The 22,900-nt window shown below is 46.0% G+C and overlaps 1 protein-coding gene across 1 annotated transcript in view; it reads right to left on the minus strand.

The window, feature by feature from the left end:
* Positions 1–4,745: 4,745 nt before the first annotated feature.
* The window catches only part of RBM20 (RNA binding motif protein 20), a 216,555-nt gene continuing 198,400 nt past the window's right edge, over positions 4,746–22,900 (minus strand). Inside the window, exons 12-14 of the mRNA XM_060033566.1 lie at positions 21,637–21,771; positions 9,117–9,238; positions 4,746–5,174 (exon numbers count right to left, since the gene is read on the minus strand). Coding sequence (XP_059889549.1) covers positions 5,064–5,174; positions 9,117–9,238; positions 21,637–21,771 — 368 coding nt within the window. The 3' untranslated portion in view covers positions 4,746–5,063. The remainder of the gene's footprint in view (positions 5,175–9,116; positions 9,239–21,636; positions 21,772–22,900) is intronic.

The raw sequence follows: 22,900 nt of genomic DNA on the forward strand, positions 1-22,900 counted from the left end.
TGGCGAGACCATAGCTCCTCCCCACTCTGTCTCCCATCTTGAAGCCTTTTCCACACTGGAGTCTTCCCTACCTTGAATGCTTTCCATTCACTTCTGTTCTGCCCTTCCCCCCAGCAAAATAAATGTCCCTTCTATTCCAGGAGCTGCTGGGGAAGTCCCCGGTTGACATCTAGGGCAGCGTTTTTTAAAAGCGCCAGCAGCGGACTCCACCTGCACTGAATCACCCAGGAGGCTTGCTGAGATGCAAATGCCTCGCCCCCAGCCCCCATGACCTAGCGTGAGGCAGAACCTCCACGCAGGAGGCAGGGAATCTGTAGTTCTAACGAGGTTCCCCAGGTGATTCAGATCCACGCAAAGCACAAAAATCAAGGGTTTGTTTTGAGTCCTTGCTGATCGCTGGAGTCCAGCTACAGCTAGACCTAGAAAATTCATGAAAGAATTTGGCTGAAAAAATCCAGGCTCCCCATGTGTTCCCAGTAGGACCTCCCAGGACATCTGGATTCCATTCTTACCTTATACCAATAAGTGGTGTTACCTTAAACAAGTCACTTCCCCTCTCTGGGCCTGTTTTCTCATCTGTAAAAGGAAGGGCCAGGACTTGGGGGTCTCTGGGGCCATCCTGCTCTAACATGTTTGGAAATCCACTTGGGTTAGGCTGCTTTGTAGGGTCAGTGTGGTGGGAAAGGAGAATGGGGAGCTGTTGAGGGTGAGCCCAGATGTCCCATGACTGGCTTGGGGGACAGTCAGCAGTTGCTGTTGATGTTCAGAGGGGCACAGAGATCTCAGGCCAGATGAGGGCCAAGGTCAGTCCCTAAGTGGCCTGGCCTGCGAGGGCCGTGGCAGAGTCAGGCTGGGGCGGTCTGGTGCCGATCCTTGGGGGAAGGAGGGAGCCTGGAGAATGGGTCTGAATGTCAGGGCTCCGGCCTGGTAGACTGGATCAGAACCTGGCTCTCAGGCCCTTAGGAACCCGAGAGAGCAAACGGGAACCCCCAGGCATGGCAAGGAACTGCAATTCAGGGAGGCCCCTGGCAGGATGCTCCATTGCACAGCTCCGGGGGGCGGGTCATCTCACAGAATACAACGTGCGTCGTGCCCCCAAGAGTTGGGCCACGTGGAGGGACGCGCTGGGACCAGGCACCAGGGTACCGCCAGCCATTCTGGATCCTGAACTTAGGGCAGCAGGACGAGCTCCAGGCCCACCCACTGCCTTGGCCTGCTAGGGCGCAGCCAGCACTTGCGGGGAAGGATGTTTCTCCACCCCTCCTGGTTGGGAACTGGAGGCCTGAGCTCAGCCCTCCCATGGCCACAATAGGTGGGTGGGGCGGGGGAGGGGTGGCAGCAGCAGGCTTGACGGGAACTTACCTCAGATGGACCAATCTGCTCCCACTAATTACAGGCAGCCCCAGTCACTCTGCCCTCTGGGGCCAGACTGCCCAGCCCCTCCCCGTTGACTCAGGAGCACTGCCAACAGGAGGGGAAGGCCCAGAGAAGGTTCCAGGCCATTCAAAGGACTTGCTAACTGGTCCCAGGAGATTGGCATTGTTTTGCTAGAAGAAATGGTTGAGAAAGAACTTAAGAACCACTGAAAATTGGAGAGTTGTTGTCCTGAGCACAGACTCCCGAAACAAAAAAGATTCAGGGCTGTGCAGCAGAGCAAGTGCTTTCACCAGCAATCATCTTAACCCTGAAACAACCAGAGAGGTGATTAATACCATTACCTGCCCTTACACCCAAGCAAGCCGGAATTCGGAAGCCACAGAGCTAACAAGTGCCCAAGCTAGGCGCTGACCACTTCACAATGATGGAACCTCCAGAAACAGCCTGACCCTGGTGTAGGACAACGAAGTTTGGCCACTAGAAGATCCGAGAGTGCTGGGTAGAAGGGCCGGGGGGTATAAGAGGCCAAGAGGTTTTTCTATCTGACCCTTCTGGGGTGGGGAACAGCAGCTCCCCACTTTCCCGCACTCAACCCTCCTGGAGGTTCACCCCTGAGAAGCTCTGATCCCCCGAGGCCTGAGTGGAACCTCTTGTGTCCTCTTTTTTCCACTCTTCAGAAACATTCTAGATTCAGAGAGGGACCAAATCCCAACTTCCGTGCTCGCTGAGCATCCCCCAGCCAAAGGTTGAGGGATCCCTGTGTGACAGAGGGCTACTCACTCAAGAGCTTTCAAATTCCCTTTATTAAAAATCTTTTTTTTTCCTTTTGTAAAAACGAACACTTGCTGTCAGTTATATAGATTGGGAAAAGTGGTGACGATTTATGGGACACTCAGCAAATTCCAATACTTTACAAATTCAAACTTAAGTGAACTAATGTTTTTCTTTTTTTCATAAGCTCAAAAGTCAAACTCTGGTCCAGTTCAAGTATAATCTAACAGATCACAGCCTCAGTGTCAAAGGAAACCCTGATACTAACAGCTGCTGCTCACAACAACATCAAATTTACCAAATTCTTTGGGAATACTCTGTGGATACACTTTATTTCAGGTGTTTACGGTAAGAGACAGTATACAGGCCTTTTGTTATGTTAACCCCGGGGTACGAATACATTTGTTGCAGCAGTTGCTCTTGAACGACCTTTTCGGGGAGACATTTTGAAATGGTTAACAAACACTGAAGAAAAGCTTTAAAAAAAAAAAAATCAGTATTTTCCTGGTTGCTTTTAATACTGCGCTGTGTATGACACACGGAATAAAAAGTGCAAATTATAGAGTGGGTGAAACTATGCCAATGGAATTGTATAAAAATAAATAAAAATAAATATATATATATACACACAAAAAAAGGATCTTAGATGATTTTTTAAACTAAAGGTTCTGATTGACCGCAAAGAGCCTCTTCTCTCTCCTTCACAGGGCCATTCTCCAGCTGTAAAATATGGGGAAGGTCAGCCTATCAGCAAGGGAGACGTTACATTACTAGGGAATTCAGCTGTTGGAACAGCCATCCAGATTTCCATGGAAACGCTGCTTGGGGGGATGAGCTGGCAGGGTCAGCTTCCACTTTGCTGGGAGAAAAGACTGCCAGCATCTCTGAAAATGCAGTTTTAGCCTTTAGGTTTTTCCCAGCAAGGTTCAGTAAAGGAGGCCAGAGAGCTGTCTCCTGACTTCCCACCAGTGGGAAGGAAGACACACAGGGTCAGAGGTTTCCGAAAAATGGAGGAGGTGGGTTTCCAGAGCACCAGGTAAAAAAAAACAGAGGAGTCAGCCCGGGGACCAGGTCTGGGCTGAGTCACCACTTTCAAACTCTACTCTCTTTGAGACACTCACCTTGCTGAGGCCCCCAGCTGCTTGATGCCAAGTTCAGGTTCCCTGCTGCCTCCAGCCTCTCCCTATACCTGTCCAAGCTGGTCTGTTTGCCTCTGGTGCTCGCCTGAACTCTTCCCTCTCACAGGTCCCCAACAGTTGTCTCCTTGCCAGCGACCACTTGCCCCAAGCCTTACACGTGATCCTCTTATGTTCTGTTTTTCCTTACTTTCTGCGCCTCAGTTCCCTCACTGATAAAACATCAGTGTCCAACTCAGATAATCTCTCTACCCTTCTGCCTTTAGTGCGGAGGACAGAATGTGCAGTATAGTCTTATCTACCATTGAAAGAAAAAAGCAAAAAATTAAAATAAAACACACAATCTCGACCCAGTCTACCTGCCTGTGGTCAGGAATAGAACAGGAACGGTCTTCCAGGGGCAGAGCTGGGGCGGCCGCCTCCGGGCAAGTGTCTCAGCTTGAGGCAATAGCACCAGGCTCCCCTCTGACCTTCTCAAGGGTTTCTCCAGGGCTGCAGCTGAGCCTCATTTTCCCCCAGCACCTTTCCCCAGACCCTTCCAATGGATGGCAGACCCTGCAGCTTTTTCTGTCTGGGGCCTGAAGCCACTGACCTTTCAGTATCGCAGAGCCTGGTGGGAAGGAGCCCTGTGCTGCATTAACATTTAATATCAAAGTCTGCACACGGGGTCAACTCTCAGATGCCCTTAACCTTCTGCCCAGTTGGAAAGGGTCCACCTACAAACACCTGGCAACCCTCAAATGCTCCGCAGTCCTGCAGTCTTCTCTCTCATTTGTGTCCCCTGCCTCCAAGAGACCATTTAAAAACCATCCCGCTATGAGGCTGCTGGGGCCCAGAGTGTAGGCTCCAAAGGGCGAGTCAAGGGCAGATGCCACTTCCTCGTTTTGGTGTCTCCCAAGCCAACCATTTACGGCTGGGAGGCCAACCTTCAACGGAAGCCCTGACCTTCTGCTGTTTTAACCGGAGGGGGAAGACGCTTCTGTTTTCATTTTTACTTAAAGTGAGTCTAGACCAAATTCAATGTCCAGAGTAGAACAAACCCTGGCATCTCCTGAAATCAAGAGGAAGGAAATACATTGGGGGGAACTTATCAGAGCTTCCAAAATGAAGGGCTCTTTTCCTCCTCAAATTTTATTCTAAGGCATGAATCTGGTGGGCTTCTAGAACGACAGAGAGGATGAAAGAGTTATGAAAATCAGGGCTTTTCAGAAAGGTGGTCCAGCTGGAGGAACTCCCAGCTTCTGCCCCACTGACTGTCTAGGGTCCCCCCCTCCAGGACTGCAGGACCCGACTCAGCTCCCCGCACACACAGGATGCCAGGCAGAGAAACGGCTCCAGGTTCACTGGCGTGGTTCTCAACCCAGGAGTCTCCGTGAAATCTTTTTTTTTTTTTGGAAGACTCAGCCTGGCTTGACCTGTCCTATCCCATCAAGAATCGGAACACTGTAAAAATCCCTGAGAAGTTGGATTTTATGAAAAGGAAATGACACTGGGCACAGAAGGAGGGGGTGGGATGGGGAGGAAGAGAGAAGCAAACTGAAAGACTGAAGGAAACAGGAGTCGACAGGGAGCGAGTGGGTGCCCCTCAGCAGACTGGACACACCGCGGTGAGGCCTCCGGCAGGCACTGCAGGGGCATCTCGTGAGTCTCTGAGGACGGACCCAGGCCACGTGGCCTGCCTGGTCTTCCTTCCTCTCTGGCCTTAGTTCCTGTCCCGGAGGGTGGGAAGGCCCCACCTCTCAGACCCTCCTCTCCCCGCTTGCAGCAGTGGCAGGGATGTCAGAGCTTTTTCCTTTCAAAGTGCGGCACGATTCCACTGTCCTCGGGCCGAGGGCTGCCTGCCCCCTCGGTCTCCATCAGGCCCTCCTGGGCCAGCTGGGACAAGTACTTCTGTGGGACAAAGACGGGGGGCAGAGAGAGTGGTGAGCTGGCGGGAGAGGAAGGGAGGTGTGCCTCGGCCCCCTCTCCTATCACCTTGCCCAGTGGGTGGGACCCCTCTTCTTCCTCCCCAGATCCTTCCAGGGCTCCAGGACCCATGCTGAGTGGTGAGCTCCGCCCCCTTTATGTTAGTTTACAAATGACCCATAGAGAAGGTAGAAAGTACAGATCCTAACCATAGCAAACACATCCACAGGCCTTATCCCAGACCAAGTGCTGTTCTAACTGTTTTTCTTCTATAAACTCATTTAATGCCCACAACAACTCTACTTGTTTTCCAGAAAGATTTCTAGTTCTAGTTCCAGATTCTCAGGCCCCATGCTAGAGAGAGAATGAATAAGCAAGTATAGGGTAGGCCCAAGAAGCTACATTTTTAAAAGATTCCAGCTGGTGTGAAGACCAAGGTTTGGGTTCCAGGCAGCACATCACGTGTAAAAGGCAGAGTGACGAGAGGGAGGCTGGAAGTGTGGGGACGGCAGCAGCTCTGTCCTATAGCGACTGTGAAAGACAAAACCGCAGCCTGATGTTGGAGACTCCAGCAGACAGGCTGGCAGGCTCAGTGTCTCGGAGGTTCCATGGTGGGGGCCTACCTCCGCCCCACCCCACAGCACTCACTGCTCCCGCTGGCCCCCAGCCCAACTCGGCGAGCCTGTCGGGCTGCTCCTGGGAGTCTGGATTCAACGCAGTGAGGTGGAACCGGAAAATGCCTGGCGCCCCAGCTGCATATCCTCTGATGGCTGGGACAGCCAAGGGCGGTGCAAAGAGCACTGGATTAAGAGTCAGCAGGGTTAAGTCCCCTGCAGTGGTCAGGTGTGTGGGCTTTGCCATCAGATGACCCCGGTTCAAATGCTACCTCTCAGCAGGCAAGTTCTCCAATATCTTCGACTGTGAAGTGTGAGTAATATAGTAACTACTGCATAAGGTTGCTGTGAAGTCCAAGAGAGGTACCATAAAGGATTGGGCACACTGCCTGGCATGGAATAAACACTCAGCAATGTTGCCCTTTATCATGAGTGGCACCAGCTGTCTGATTTGGGGAAAGTCACTCATCTTTTCCCAGCTTCAGACCCGAAACCGTTGAATGGGAGAAATGATATCTTCCTCCTTCCTCCTCCAGGGTTGATTTTGAGGGTCAGACAAGATGATGTGCTTGAGGTGACGGGGTTGACCTGCTTTCTTTAGGAGAGACAGTGGTTGGCTTTGAGTGGTGGGTGAGACTGACGGGGAGAAGGGCAGACCGTGGATCTCTCTGGGCCAGGCTGCTGATGGAGGGCCAGGTTTCTCCTCCACCTCGTCTCAGGAAAGGCATGCGGGTGGGTGTACCACCAATGGACCGAGCAGGCGTCTAGTTTTCCCATCTAGCACTGACTCCACCTGCTATTCCGATAACTCTGGTGGGTTCTCTCAGAGCATTGCCCAGCAGCGGGCACAGCCGGGATTGCAGAGAGAAAACGAAGGATACTTCTACCTTGCCTCAAAGAACAACCCAACTCCTACTTCAAGGCCTCCTGGGGATGCTAGGTTTACAAGTTGCCTGACTTAGGTGTCAGCCAGCACCTGCTACTTGGGGCTGAATTCCTCCCTTTTCACACGTGTAACACGGAGTGCGGTGCAGTAGGTGTGACTGTGTGGACAGAGACATTCTGTCAAGGCCACTTCCCAGATAGGAAGAAACCCTATCTGGGTAGCCTGCAATGGAGGCTCCCATCTTCAGGACAGGTGCGCCAGGGCAACCTGAACTGCAGTTGGCGGGCGTAAGGGGCTTAGCCAGCATCTGGATCTGACGTGCCTGGGACCACAGGAATGGTCTGCTGTGGGGAGGCGAGTCTGCCTGGGGGTTTGGCCCGGAGGCCCTGAACATAGTGCAGTCGGCTGCCCTGCAAAAAGCACAGGGTTTAGAATTCAAGGCCCTGGCAAGTCTGCACTCACTCTTCCTACCTTCCTGGTTGACCTTGAGCTGTGTGTCTCCCTGGGGGCTACACAATCCAGCCGAGAATGCCGGATGAGATCACAGGTTCTCATGTTGAAGCATCATAATCTGCTGGAAAGACTTTTTAAAATGCAGATTCTCAGGCCCCACGCTAGAGAGAGAATGAATAAGCAAGTATACGGTAGGTCCAAGAAGCTACATTTTAAAAAGATTCCAGCTGGTGTGAAGACCAAGGTTTGGGAAAATCAGGACCTGATGATCTTCAAGACCCCATCCAGCCGTGCCGTTCTAGAGGTTTAATCTTCTTGCGGGTGAGGGATGATGATGTCTTCAGGGTAGACAGCTGCCCTCGGCTGGCGCCGGGTAGCCCATTCTGAACCCTTGGCCTGGCCAAGTCACTGCCTGCCCCCAGGAGAGGCTGGGACCTGGGCCCCAGACCTCGTGGCTTCCTTGGTCATAGAAGAGCTGCTTTCCAGGGGGAAATCAAGAGGCTTAAATGACCTGAGTTTGGGCATAGCCAAGGACAGTCCCTTGCAGATGGTGACCCAGGCCATGACATGGGTCTCAGTTTGCAAGACCAGCTTAGTAGAGTGAGAAGAGGAAAGGGGTTAAGAATTAGGCAATCTGGCCCCAGGCCTAGTAACTCACCATCTACATGGCCTTGGACAAATCCAAAGCTTGGACGAATCCTTGGCTTCTCTGGGCCCCAGTTTCCTCAATTATAAAACAAGAGAACTGGCCCATATCCGAGTTTTCTTAACTGGGGTACACATTCAAATCATTTGGAGAAATTTCTCAAATTACATATTTGAGAAAGTTCTCAAATTCTACTGAACACCTGGCCTAAGTAGTATAAATACTTTTGAAACACTGTCTAGGGATTTTGGTTCACATCCCAAGAACCACCAGAGCAGCCATTCTTTAACAATTAAACTGATAATAATGCCTGCTCTGGAATTACGGCATGCTGCTACCACAAGGATGTTCTAATGTCAAGGCCTTGTGCCTCAAAAATGTAGTTTGATTCCTTGTAGTAAAAACAGGAGGTGCCTTGATATACTTACCCCTGAGTGTCTGATCTTCCATGGTTTGTATTACATTACTAATCCCCAGCTTATACCAGAAGTTATATGAAAATCACATTCTAATATGCTATATATTGTATAGGTAAATATTATAGGATATATTGCTATATCTTGTGATTTTAAGAAGTGTTTTTTCCACACATTAACAGTTCTGAAATTGAGATGCGTTTTACAGTTGATGGAGTCTCACCGTTTAATTTGTAACATGTTTTTGCTTGTTGATATCAAAAAATAGTGATGTGTCTTACCACTGATGGTACGTTAGATTAGATAAAATATGGTATATAGGGTATTTTTTACATGCCACGGTTAATATACTATGAAACGTACTTATTTTATTTTTTGCTTATCTCCTACGCTAGATGGAAGGTCCATGAGCGCAGGGATTACTGTCTGCTTTTTTCATTGTTGTCTATCCAGTGCCTAGAATAGTGCCTGGTCCATGGTATGCCTGTGATAATAGCTGCAGTATGGACGGACATTTCAATAGAACATAATAGTGGGTTTTATTCTAGCAAACAAGGATAGTGCACAGGGGAAGAGAAACATAGAGAAACATCTGCATCTGGAATATCCAGGTGAAAAGGGACCAGACCCAACCAGGGGCCAGGTGAACACTAACACGTCATTCGGTCTAGAGGGAGAGGCAGTTACAAAAAAAACCCAAGCCAAACAGAATGCTTTGTACCAAGGTGGAGACAGATGCTCTGAGAGCACGTGGGAAGCAGCTACCATACGGAGCCACCTGGTGGAGTCAGGACAGAGACAACAGGAGGAGTTTTCCATGAAACGGAAGGAGACAGCAACGCACAGAAACTGAGACCAGGGAGTACTCCCCACACCCTCCCCGGGCGCTAGGCAAGGAAGGCCGACGGTTACCTGTAAGTTCCGGTAGTGGACAGCACTGCGACAGTGGCTCATCTTTGCCATCTCCTCGCTCGTGTAGAACAGCCCACACAGTTTGCAATAAAAGCCGGTCCTGGGCACCACGAACTCCACCCCTGCAGAAGGATTGGAGGTGGACAGGTAGGCAATTAGGAAGGTGGAGGGAGGCCCCCGGCGTCCAGACAGCAGTCAGGTGGTAACAGGAGCAGTGCACTCCAGCCCTTGATTACTGTGGACTTTGGCTGGTTACCCAGTTTCTTCAGGCCTCAGTTGCCTCATTTGCAAAACAGGCAGGAAGAAAATAGCATCAACTTCATTCACAGGCTGCTGTGAATGTGAGGGATGTACTCCCTCAAGTGTGATGGAGGGCTTAGCAATTATATGCTCTGCACCTGCCTTTGGGAAGTAGGTCCAGGCTCTACTACAATCAGCCTATTTCCAGGGAAAGGAGAAGGAAGGAGGTTTCTTACATTTCCCTGGGTGGATTTTGTTTCTCCACACTGTACCCCTCTCTGCAGCTGTTGTGGCCAGGACTCTGGAAAAATGCTCTCTCTCTTTTTTTTAATAAAGTGAATGGTGTTTTTTTTTAATTTATTTAATTAATTTATTTTTGGTTGTGTTGTGTCTTCGTTGCTGCACCCGGGCTTCCTCTGGTTGCAGCGAGCGGTGGCTACTCTTCGTTGTGGTGCACAGGCTTCTCATTGCGGTGGCTTCTCTTGTTGCGGAGCACGGGCTCTAGGCGCGTGGGCTTCAGTAGTTGTGGCACGTGGGCTCAGTAGCTGTGGCTCATGGGCTCTAGAGCGCGGGCTCAGTAGTTGTGGCGCACGAGCTTAGCTGCTCTGTGGCATGTGGGATCTTTCCGGACCAGGGCTTGAACCCATGTCCCCTGCATTGGCAGGCGGATTCTTAACCACGGTGCCACCAGGGAAGTCCAAAAATGCTCTCATTTTTGTTTGCTTATTTTAGAATTATGTTCATTAAAGAAAAATTTTAAAGATAAAATTGAGGAAAAATCACCCAGAGTCATTCCAATCAAAATACTTTCTTCCACACTATCTACATAGAGAGCCTTTTTTGGGGGGAGGGGGACATTTTTAATCACACCCTAAGTGTAATCCTATCTCCTCCTTTTTTCATGTGATGATCTATCATAAACATTTTTCCATCTTTCTCCAGTCTTTACATCTGAACCATTAATTGGTAGCATTTTATTTATGATGCGTTAAATAAAAGTCCCAGGATTCTGGGAGGCGTTTTGATTCTGAGGAAGGGAAATGGTGGCCCAACAGCCAGACAAGTGACAGTGTCACAGCCCAGAGGATTCGTCTTTGAAGTGGGACGGTGGCCACTCCAGCCTCCACCAAGGTGTTTGAGCGTCACAGTTCTCCTCTTGAAGACACAGACAGCAGACTGGAAAGAGCCCAGGTCTGAGAAGGCACAGACCAGAGGCTAAGAATCTGTGTAGCCTGGGGAGAGCTGGCTGAACCCCTCCTGGGTCTCAGTTTCCTCAGGCACCTGATCGTGAAGCACCAGCTAAAGAACAGGGTGTGAGGGCCATGATGAGCAGGACCCACTGCAGCACTAAAGGAAAGGGGCTGTGGCCACTCAGGACACCCAGATCCCGCCTTCAGACTGGGGCCGCTCCCTGCGTGCTGACACACTTCAGCTGGGCTTTGCTGCTGCCCATCTGGTTGGTTCTGCTGGGGGTGGGGGAAGGTTGGAGATCTGGCCTCAAGGGGTGGCAAGGAGAGCGGGGCTGTGAGCGGCACACCAGGGCCAGAGTGGCTTCTTGCAGAGAGGGGAACAAGCCAAGGCACTACGTGTGACCACAAGCCTGGGCCTTGCTTCACTTTCCTTCTCCTGCCTCCTGACAGACAGAGCTAAGTGCACAGGAGACCCTGTCATAGAGGAGCAGCTTAGACTTGTAATAACTTTTTTTTTCCATTGCAAAAGAGCCATTTATCAGGGCCTTCCCTGGTGGTGTAGTGGTTGAGAATCTGCTTGCCAATGCAGGGGATATGGGTTCGAGCCCTGGTCTGGGAAGATCCCACATGCCGTGGAGCAACTAGGCCCGTGAGCCACAACTACTGAGCCTGCGCTCTAGAGCCTGTAAGCCACAACTACTGAGCCCACGTGCTGCAACTGCTAAAGTCCGCGTGCCTAGAGCCCATGCTCTGCAACAAGAGAAGCCACTGTAGTGAGAAGTCCGTGTGCCGCAACAAAGGGTAGCCCCCGCTCGTCGCCACTAGAGAAAGCCCACGTGCAGTAATGAAGACCCAATGCGGCCAAAAATAAATAAATAAATATAAAGTTTTTTTTTTTTAAATAAAGTTTTTAAAAAAGCATTAAAAGAATATTAGTTTCCAGACACATGTTAAACCTTTCTGCACAGGGGCCAGAAGGCCCTCCAGCCTTTCACCAGAGCCGCCTAGAGAACCCAGACTCCACGGCTGCCAGCAACTCTCCTCCCTGCCTCCACTGGCCTCTGGGGCTCGTTGGGCAGGTGGTCAGAGACGGCTCTGAGGAAGGAGAAGCTGGGGCAGGATCCCCAAACACCTGGGAACTCACCCTTGAGTAACCGGCGGTTGCACGGCCACTAGGATACCAACACTGCCTCGGGATGCCTCTGGAATGTGAGGGCCAGGGGAAGCAGCAGCGTCAAGAAAAAACTGCCACGGTCCCAGTGAGTTCTGGAGCGACCTGGTCCTCCCATTTTTCAGCCTCTACTAAGTACAATAACTAAAGCTACATCTGCCTTCTAGTAATAGCTCCTGGCACTGGTAATTACAACTCTGTCATCCCAGCAAAGCCTGGGATGGGTGGCGGGGGAGCTTGCATTTTGCAGGCAATGCCCTTTGGTTCTGGGAAGAGCAGGCCTTGGCAGGCTCACACTGGCTGGGGTCACCCAGAGCTGGCCTGAAACACATAGGGTGCCCTTCCCCACCCCCATGCCCAAGCCAGCCCCTAAGCAGCAGGACTCTGCCCCCCTCTCCTCCTCATTCTTCCCCTCTGCTCTCCACAGGGACCAAGCCTGAGTTGTTCCCCCACGCCCAGAAGTCTCTCTGCTGGGAACAGACCATGGAGGGTGAAGAGTTATGTAGCCCCAGTGAGAGGAAGCATAGTAGGTCTCAATAACTATTTCATAAATGAGTAACAATAGACAATGTGTATTAAGTACCTTCTACTGGAAGACACTGAGACCTTACCAGTACTCATTCAGCTAATCCTCAAAATAACCCTACATGGTAGGCATCTATTACCAGCCCTTATTTAGAGATGAAGAAAGCCAAGGAGAGAGGTTAAATAAGCAGCTTTTTGTCCCGCAGCCAGCTGGGATTTGAACCCAGGGAGTCAGATTCCACAGTCTGTGCTCTTAACCACTGCACCCAATTGCCTTCCCTCCACTGTGCTGCCTGAACTGGAGGAACAAGAGGGTCTCCAATTAGGAATCCTCAGTTCTGACATGAGCTTGCTGTGTGATCTTAGGTAAGAAAGTCTCTGGGCTTCAGTTTCCTCACCTGTCAAATGCAGAAAATAGTACCGTATGCCCGCTACTGAGAGGGATGAGACAATAGGTCTCAAAGCTAATCAGAGGGGAGACCTTCAAGATGCGGGAGGAGTAAGACCTGGAGATCACCTTCCTCCCCACAAATACATCTACATGTGGAACAACTCCTATAGAACACCTACTGAATGCTGGCAGAAGACCTCAGACTTCCCAAAAGGGAACAGACACCTGAGGGCGGCCTACATGCAGAGGTGGGGCCAAACCAAAGCTGAACCCCAGGTGCTGTGCGAACAAAGAAGAGAAAGGGAAATTTTTTGGTGCAGCCTCAGGAGCAGCGGATTAAATCTCCACAATCAACTTGATGAAACCCGCATCTGCGGAATACCTGAATGGACAACAAATGTTCCCAGAATTGAGGCGGTGGACTTTGGGAGCAACTGTAGACTTGGGGTTTGCTTTCTGTGTCTGATTTGTTTCTGGTTTTTATGTTCCTCTTAGTTTAGTTTTTAGTGCTTGTCATCATTGGTGGATTTGTTTATCGGTTTGGTTGCTCTCTTCTTCTTTTTTTAAAAATTATTATTTTTTTTTCCATTTTTTCTCTTTTTGTGAGTGTGTCTGTATATGTTTCTTTGTGTTGTTTTATCTGTTTAGATTTGCTCTTACCATTTGTCCTAGGGTTCTAACTGTTTGGGGTTTTTTTTTGTTGTTGTTTTCTTTTTATGAGTGTGTGTGTATATGATTCTTTGTGTGATTTTGTCTGTTTAGTTTTGCTTTTACCATTTTGTTTGGGGTTCTATCTGTTCATTTTTTTTTCTCCTATTTTTTTCTTCCTTTTATTCCGAGCTGTGTGGCTGGCAGGGTCTTGGTGCTCCAGCTGGGTGTCAGGCCTGACCTCAGAGGTGGGAGAGCCGAGCCCAGAAGATTGGACCACCAGAGACCTCCCAGCCCCATGTAATATCAATCAGCGAGAGCTCTCCCAGAGATCTCTGTCTCAACACTAAGACCCAGCTCCACCCAATGGCCAGCAAGCTCCAGTGCTGGATGCCCCATGCCAAACAACTAGCAAGACAGGAACACAACCCCCTCCATTAGCAGAGAGGCTTCCCGAAGTCATACTAAGTTTACAGACACCCCAAAACACACCACTGGACGTGGCCCTGCCCACCAGAAGGACAAGATCCAGCCCCACCCACCAGAAAACAGGCACCCGTCCCCTCCAGCAGGAAACCTACACAAGCCACTGAACCAACCTTACCCACTGGGGGCAGACACCAGAAACAATGGGAATTATGAACCTGCAGCCTGCAAAAAGAAGACCCCAAACACAGTAAGTTAAACAAAAACAGAAGACAGAGAAATATGCAGCACGTGAAGGAGCAATGTAAAAACCCACCAGACCAAACAAATGAGGAGGAAATAGGCAGTCTCCCTGAAAAAGAATTCAGAGTAATGATAGTAAAGATGATCCAAAATCTTGGGAATAGAATGGAGAAAAAACAAGAAACATTTAACAAGAACCTAGAAGAACTAAAGAGCAAACAAACAATGATGAACAACACAATAAATGAAATTAAAAATTCTCTAGAAGGAATCAATAGCAGAATAACTGAGGCAGAAGAATGAATAAGTGACCAGGAAGATAAAATAGTGGAAATAACTGCCACAGAGCAAAATAAAGAAAAAAGAATGAAAAGAATTGAGGACAGTCTTAGAGACTCTGGGACAACACTAAATGTACCAACATTCGAATAACAGGAGTCCCAGAAGAAGAAGAGAAGAGAAAGCGTCTGAGAAAATATTGAAAGAGATTATAGCTGAAAGCTTCCCTAACGTGGGAAAGGAAATAGTCAGGTCCAGGAAGCACAGAGTCCCATGCAGGATAAATCCAAGGAGAAACACATCAAGACACATATTAATCAATCTATCAAAAATTACATACAAAGAAAAATATTAAAAGCAGCAAGGGAAAAGAAACAAATAACATACAAGGGAATCCCCATAAGATTAACAGCTGATCTTTCAGCAGAAACTCTGCAAGCCAAAAGGGAGTGGCAGGACACATTTACAGTGATGAAAGGGAAAAACCTACAACCAAGATTACTCCACCCAGCAAGCATCTCACTCAGATTCAACAGAGAAATTAAAACCTTTACAGACAAGCAAAAGTTAAGAGAATTCGGCACCGCCAAACCTGATTTACAACAAATGCTAAAGGAACGTCTCCAGGCAGGAAACACAAGAGAAGGAAAAGACCTACAAAAACAAACCTAAAACAATTAAGAAAATGTTAATAAGAACATACATATCGATAATTACCTTAAATGTAAATGGATTAAATGCTCCAACCAAAAGACATAGACTGGCTGAATGGATACAAAAACAAGACCCATATATATGCTGTCTACAAGAGACCCACTTCAGACCTAGGGACATGTACAGACTGAAAGTGAGGGGATGGAAAAAGACATTCCATGCAAATGGAAATCAAAAGAAAGCTGGAGTAGCAATACTCATATCAGACAAAACAGACTTTAAAATAAAGACTATTACAAGAGACAAAGAAGGACAATACATAATGATCAAGGAATCAATCCAAGAAGAAGATATAACAATTGCAAATATTTATGCACCCAACATAGGAGCACCTCAATACATAAGGCAAATGCTAACAGCCATAAAAAGAGAAATCGACAGTAACACAGTAAGAATAGGGGACTTTAACACTTCACTTTCACCGATGGACAGATGATACAGAATGAAAATAAATAAGGAAACACAGCTTTAAATGGCACATTAGACCAGATGGACTTAATTGATATTTATAGGACATTCCATCCAAAAACAACAGAATACACTTTCCTCTCAAGTGCACATGGAACATTCTCCAGGATAGATCATATCTTGGGTTACAAATCAAGCCTTGGTAAACTTAAGAAAACTGAAATTGTATCAAGTATCTTTTCTGACTACTACACTATGACACTAGATATCAATTACAGGAAAAAAACTGTAAAAAATACAAACATATGGAGGCTGAACAATACGCTACTAAATAACCAAGAGATCACTGAAGAAATCAAAGAGGAAATCAAAAATACCTAGAAACAAATGACAATGAAAACACAACGACCCAAAATCTATGGGATACAGCAAAAGCAGTTCTAAGAGGGAAGTTTATAGCAATAAAACCTGACCTCAAGAAACAAGAAAAATCTCAAATAAACAACCTAAACTCACACCTAAAGCAATTAGAGAAAGAAGAACAAAAAACACGCCACAGTTAGCAGAAGGAAAGAAATCATAAAGATAAGATCTGAAATAAATGAAAAAGAAATGAAGGAAATGATAGCAAAGATCAATAAAACTAAAAGCTGGTTCTTTGAGAAGAAAAACAAAATTGATAAACCATTAGCCAGATTCATCAAGAAAAAAAGGGAGAAGACTCAAATCAACAGAATTAGAAATGAAAAAGAAATAACTGACACTGCAAAAATACAAAGGATCATGAGAGATTACTACAAGCAACTATATGCCAATAAAATGGACAACCTGGAAGAAATGGACAAATTCTTAGAAAAGTACAACCTTCCAAGGCTGAACCATGAAGAAATAGAAAATATGAACAGACCAATCATAAGCACTGAAATTGAAACTGTGATTAAAAATCTTCCAACAAACAAAAGCCCAGGAAGAGATGGCTTCACAGGTGAATTTTATCAAACATTTAGAGAAAAGCTAACACCCATCCTTCTCAAACTCTTCCAAAATATAGCAGAGGGAGGAACATTCTGAAACTCATTCTACGAGGTCACCATCACCCTGATACCAAAACCAGACAAATATGTCACAAAAAAAGAAAACTACAGGCCAATATCACTGATGAACATAGATGCAAAAATCCTCAACAAAATACTAGCAAACAGAATCCAACAGCACATTAAAAGGATCATATACCATGATCAAGTGGGGTTTATCCCAGGAATGCAAGGATTCTTCAATATACGCAATTCAGTCAATGTGATACACCATATTAACAAATTGAAGGATAAAAACCATATGATAATCTCAATAGATGCAGAAAAAGCTTTGGAAAAAATTCAACACACATTTATGATAAAAAATCTACAGAAAGTAGGCATAGAGAGAACCTACCTCAACATAATAAAGGCCATATATGATAAACCCACAGCCAACATCATTCTCAATGGTGAAAAATTGAAACCATTTCCACTAAGATCAGGCACAAGACAACGCTGCCTACTCTCATTGCTATTATTCAACATAGTTTTGGAAGCTTTAGCCATGGCAATCAGAGAAGAAAAAGAAATAAAAGGAATACAAATCAGAAAAGAAGAAGTAAAACTGTCACTGTTTGCAGATGACATGATACTATACATAGAGGATTCTAAAGATGCTACCAGAAAATTACTAGAGCTAATCAATGAATTTGGTAAAGTAACAAGATACAAAATTAATGCACAGAAATCTCTTACATTCGTATACACTAATGGATGAAATATCTGAAAGAGAAATTAAGGGAACACTCCCATTTACCATTGCAACAAAAGGAATAAAATACCTAGGAATAAACCTACCCAAGGAGACAAAAGTACTGTATGCAGAAAACTATAAGACACTGATGAAAGAAATTAAAGACGATACAAACAGATGGAGAGATATACCATGTTCTTGGATTGGAAGAATCCACATTGAGAAAATGACTATACTACCCAAAGCAATCTACAGACTCAATGCAATCCCTATCAAACTACCAATGGCATTTTTCACAGAACTAGAACAAAACACTTTACAATTTGTATGGAAACACAAAAGACCCTGAATAGCCAAAGCAATCCTGAGAAAGAAAAACGGACCTGGAGGAATCAGACTCCCTGACTTCAGACTATACTACAAAGCTACAGTAATCAAGACAGTATGGTACTGGCACAAAAACAGAAATATAGATAATGGAACAGGATTGAAAGCCCAGAGATAAGCCCATGCACATACGGTCACCTTATCTTTGATAAAGGAGGCAAGAATATACAATGGAGAAAAGACAGCCTCTTCAATAAGTGGTGCTGGGAAACTGGACAGCTACATGTAAAAGAATAAAATTAGAACACTCCCTAACACCATCCACAAAAATAAACTCAAAATGGATTAAAGATCTAAATGTAATGCCAGAGAGCATAAAACTCTTAGAGGATAACATAGGCAGAACACTCTATGACATAAATCACAGCAAGACCCTTTTGACCCACCTCCTAGAGAAATGGAAATAAAAGCAAAAATTAATGAATGGGACCTAATGAAACTTAAAAGCTTTTGCATAGCAAAGGAAACCATAAACGAGACAAAAAGACAACTCTCAGAATGGGCGAAAATATTTGCAAACGAAGCAACTGAGAAAGGATTAATCTCCCCAATATACAAGCAGCTCATACAGCTCAATATCAAAAAAACAAACAACCCAATCCAAAAATGGGCAGAAGACCTAAACAGACATTTCTCCAAAGAAGACATACAGATTGCCAACAAACAAATGAAAAGATGCTCAACATCACCCATCATTAGAGAAATGCAAATCAAAACTACAATGAGGTATCACCTCACACCAGTCAGAATGGCCATTGTAAAAAAATCTACAAACAATAAATGCTGGAGAGGGTGTGGAGAAAAGGGAACACTCTTGCACTGTTGGTGGGAATGTAAATTGATACAGCCACTATGGAGAACAGTATGGAGGTTCCTTAAAAAACTAAAAATAGAACTACCATAGGACTCAGCAATCCCACTACTGGGCATATACCCTGAGAAAACCATAATTAAAAAAGAGTCATGTACCACAGTGTTCACTGCAGCACTATTTACAATAGCCAGGCCATGGAAGCAACCTAAGTGTCCATCGACAGATGGATGGATAAAGAAGATGTGGCACATATATACAATGCAATATTACTCAGCCATAAAAAGAAACGAAATTGAGCTATTTGTAATGAGGTGGATAGACCTAGAGTCTGTCATACAGAGTGAAGTAAGTCAGAAAGAAAAAGACAAATACCGTATGCTAACACATATATATGGAATTTAAGGAAAAAAAGTGTCATGAAGAACCTAGGGGTAAGACAGGAATAAAGACGCAGACCTACTGGAGAACGGACTTGAGGATATGGGGAGGGGGAAGGGTGAGCTGTGACAGGGCGAGAGAGAGTCATGGACATATACACACTAACAAACGTAAGGTAGATAGCTAGTGGGAAGCAGCCACATGGCACAGGGAGATCAGCTTGGTGCTCTGTGACCACCTAGAGAGGTGGGATAAGGAGGGTGGGAGGGAGACGTAAAAGGGAGGGGTTATGGGGATATATGTATACATATAGCTGACTCACTTTGTTATACAGCAGAAACTAACATGACATTGTAAAGCAATTACACTCCGATAAAGATGTTAAAAAAAAAATCTAATCAGAGACTATGATCAAGAATAAAAGTACAATATGTAATAGCCCCCAAGCCAGAAACAACCCAAATGCCCAAGAACAGCTGAATGAATAAACAAGATGTGATCTACCCATAACCACAATGCAATACTCCTCAACAACAAATAGAAGCCAACTATCCATACATCCAACAATTTGGATGAATCTCAGAATAATTATTGAGTGAAAAAAGCCCGACAACAAGAGTACATACAGTATAATTCCCTTTACATAAAATTCTAGAATGCAAACTAATATTTAGTGACAGGAAGGAGGGCAGTGGTTCCTTGGGGACTGCGGGTGGGAGCGAGGGATTACAAAGGAGTATCAGGAAATATGGGGGGTGAGGAATATGTTCACTACGTTGGTTGTGGTGATGGTCTCACAGGTGCATACATGTGTCAAAATTCATCAAATTGTGCACCTTATGTGCACTTCATTAACATCAATTATACCTCAATAGAGCTGTGTTTTAAAAACTAAAATGAGCTACCATTTTCCTCCTAACATGTTGGTAAAGATTAAAAACTGATAAGATCCAAAGTTGGCGAGGATGTGGGGAATGAGTACTCTCACTTGAGGTAGCACTGAAAACTGGTATAATCTTTTTGGGGAGCAATTTAGTGGCAATTATGAAAATATGAAATACAAATATATATGGACATCCCCCCTCCCCTGGGCTAGGACATTATCCTCCAGAAATCCTGGTTCACACGCAAAGGTGACAGTGCGTTTGGAAGGCAACCAAGCTCAGAGGCAGCATGGCACAGGGACTCTAAGTGCTGGGGTTTGAATCCTGACTCCAGTCTGGGCTGTTCGTTAGCTCTGCAACCCTGCATCTCATTTCTTATCTGTGATCTAGGGATAAAAATATTACTTACCTCACAGGTGTTTTGAGAGTTCAATGAGAAGAATACTAGAAGTGGCACCTACATGGTAAATGGTAAAAGCCTAACTATTATAGCATTTTAATAATGGAAAAAAAAAAAAAGAAAACATAATGTTCATCAGTAGACGAACGGATCGAGAATGTATGGTACAGCTTTTAAGATGGAATATTTGCAGTGGTTAAGAAGAATGCATTCTCTATGTACTGATGTGAAGAGATCTCTAAGACCCACTGTTACGTTATAAAAGCAAATCGCACAACATCATGTGTATAGTTTGAGCCTATTTTTGTGGGAGAAGAACTATCTGTGGGTATGACAGTGGCTACCTCTGGCGAGGGGGAGAGACTGGAGGGAAGAGATACAACATTTAATATTTACTTCATATGGTTTTTTAAATTGGTTATAATAATCTTTCACACTTTTTATAATAAAAAATAAAATAAAACATGAATTATAAGGTAGCAGAATTTATTCTTAATTTTTGCCTGTGTGTGTCATACAGATTTCTAAGTTCCTAGATGCCAAGAGACTTGTGTTCCATTTTTCAGTTCCCCCTGAGTGTCTCATGGAGTGCCACGTTATCCAGGAGGGGCTGCTGACTAAGTGAGTGCATAAATGAACTGTCTGGCACCTTTTTCCTGAAAGGCAGACTTTGCAACTATTTTCCAACATTAAAAAAACCCAGGGCCTTCTGGCAATCATCTTAGTTCATTCTAAGGTCAGTGTGTATTTGCTTTTTTTAGTTTTTGTCCTGGAGCATACTGGACGCTATGCAGCAAACTCATCCTTTAAAAAAAAAGAAAGTTTGCTCTTCGAATCTGACTAAATGGCGTACTTGGAGGACTGGAAACAGAACGAAATTTTAAAAAGCAGATGAAAAGGAAAAAAGGAAACTTGATGGAAAGGGTGAGCCTCCATGTTGACTAGCCCCTCGGGGGCTAATTGACTTGTTAATAAAGGACTTGCAGTGACTGGAAAAAAAAAAACCCCAAAACATTCCTGGGTATGACTCGTTTGAGGACATGCAGTTACCCAGCATGGGAAGGACAGGGGCCCACGTCTCTTTTCAGTGCTCTTCTATCAACTATATAGGGTCTGCCCAAGACGCAGTCTATTCAGCATCTATGGCTCAGAGAAGCTGATCTCTCAAAGAGAAAACAATGCAGCGTTGTTTTGAGAAGGGCTGGGGCCAGGAGGGCAGGGAAGACCTTAGCAGAAGAGGTGCGTTTCTTTTTTTTTTAACATCTTTATTGGAGTATAATTGCTTTACAATGTTGTGTTGGTTTCTGCTGTATAACGAAGTGAGTCAGCTATTGGCCTTACGGCAGCTGCTGGCCTCTCTGCTTCCCTGGCTGAATAAGGGCTGTATGGTCAGGAATAAAGCATTTCCTGACAGGGAAAACAAGGCTCTGCTCTGGCTCCCAGGGCAGTGCCGTCTGGCCCCATGAGGTATCTGGTCTACTGTGGGAGACTGAAATTTCAAGAAACTTTAAGGCAGCACGCACATCTAGGTAATTGCATCAGACACGAAAGACAACAAAATGACAAAAAGCCCTCTCAAGCTCTTAGATGTTATTACAGGACTATCCTTTCCTGGAGCCAAATTCTCAGGAAGGACTGTGTATTTCACCCACCTAGAGGAATGCTAAGTTCACTGAACACATCCTCAGGTTCCCAGGAAGGCAAAGAAAGGGGCTGTTTCAGCTCCACTTCAGCGTATTCCAGTGACCTCACGTCCAGAGATTTCATTTCCATGTACCTGGAGTTATCTGCAAAACATGAGCCAGGGCAAAGCGGTAATGAAACACAACATGCCTCAAAGAATCCCTGCAATTGTACTCCTTGCGCTGTGTGATGGGAAACAGTCCCTTGTGCTGCTTAATAACGTGAGACTAGGCCAGGGCTGCTAATTAGAACCAAAGTGCTATAACAAAGAGCTTTTTCCGCTGCCAAAAGAATGCCACACGCAAGAAAACTTGGCAAGCAGCAGCATCAGGTCTGTGGGGGGATGGGCTGCTGCTGCCTTCGGTTGGGATGATCTATCCCCGTGTCCCCGGTTCAGTAACAACTCCATCTCTGCAGGCAGAAGAATTATCGAAGTGCAAAAATTGTGCTGATGTCCACAGAAGCACTGAGGCGGGCAGAAAAGGCAATGCCATTCCCACCCCAAGCCTGTCGAGCAGTGTTATTAAATATGAACTCCAAACACTGGCTAAGCTAATAAGCCATTAACACCAGTGCATGTCGAGACCTATACCGCAAAATACAAGGGGTTCAATCAGAGCAAGGTGAACAACACTTCGCTCCTTTATTCTTGCCTTCTGTAGACACAGCCCAGGCCTCAGTGTTTCTCTAGCAACAAGGCGGCTCACAGCAGCGTTTCCATGGAGACTCAGATCCACACAGGTGAAAAATAGCTCAGGTCAGCTTGACATGGAGGGAAGTCCAAGCCCGCCTACCAGCTCGTGCCAACCACAGAGCACTGGGTTGACATGTTTATTTTTAAGCCTTTCCTCTATATTTTCTGCCCTCGACTCTTATCCCCCTGACTTCAAACTCTGGAATGCTGCAGGCTTTCTGCAAAATGAATTTCTAGCTATTTTCATTGAGAGAAAATTGAGGACTACTCTCTCCTCCCCCACAGCCCTTGATGGATGTTTAGTTTCCACTTGGCACAGAAGACAGGGCTTAGCCTATTTTAAACTCTGTCTTTCATGATGTCACAGTGCCAGGCACAGACACACATCACCTCCACTGGAGGTGGAGGAGCTCCCGGGACAAGTCTTGCTTCACTGTCAGACGCTGGAGAAAAGTGGGTCTGAGGTGGTGAGAATGGGAACCGGCCATGCCCCTTCGTGAACCCCTCATTCTTCCCTCTGCCGGTTCCTTTCTCGGCCT

This window comes from Delphinus delphis, chromosome 16, assembly GCF_949987515.2.
Source record: "Delphinus delphis chromosome 16, mDelDel1.2, whole genome shotgun sequence".
Taxonomy (NCBI): domain Eukaryota; kingdom Metazoa; phylum Chordata; class Mammalia; order Artiodactyla; family Delphinidae; genus Delphinus; species Delphinus delphis.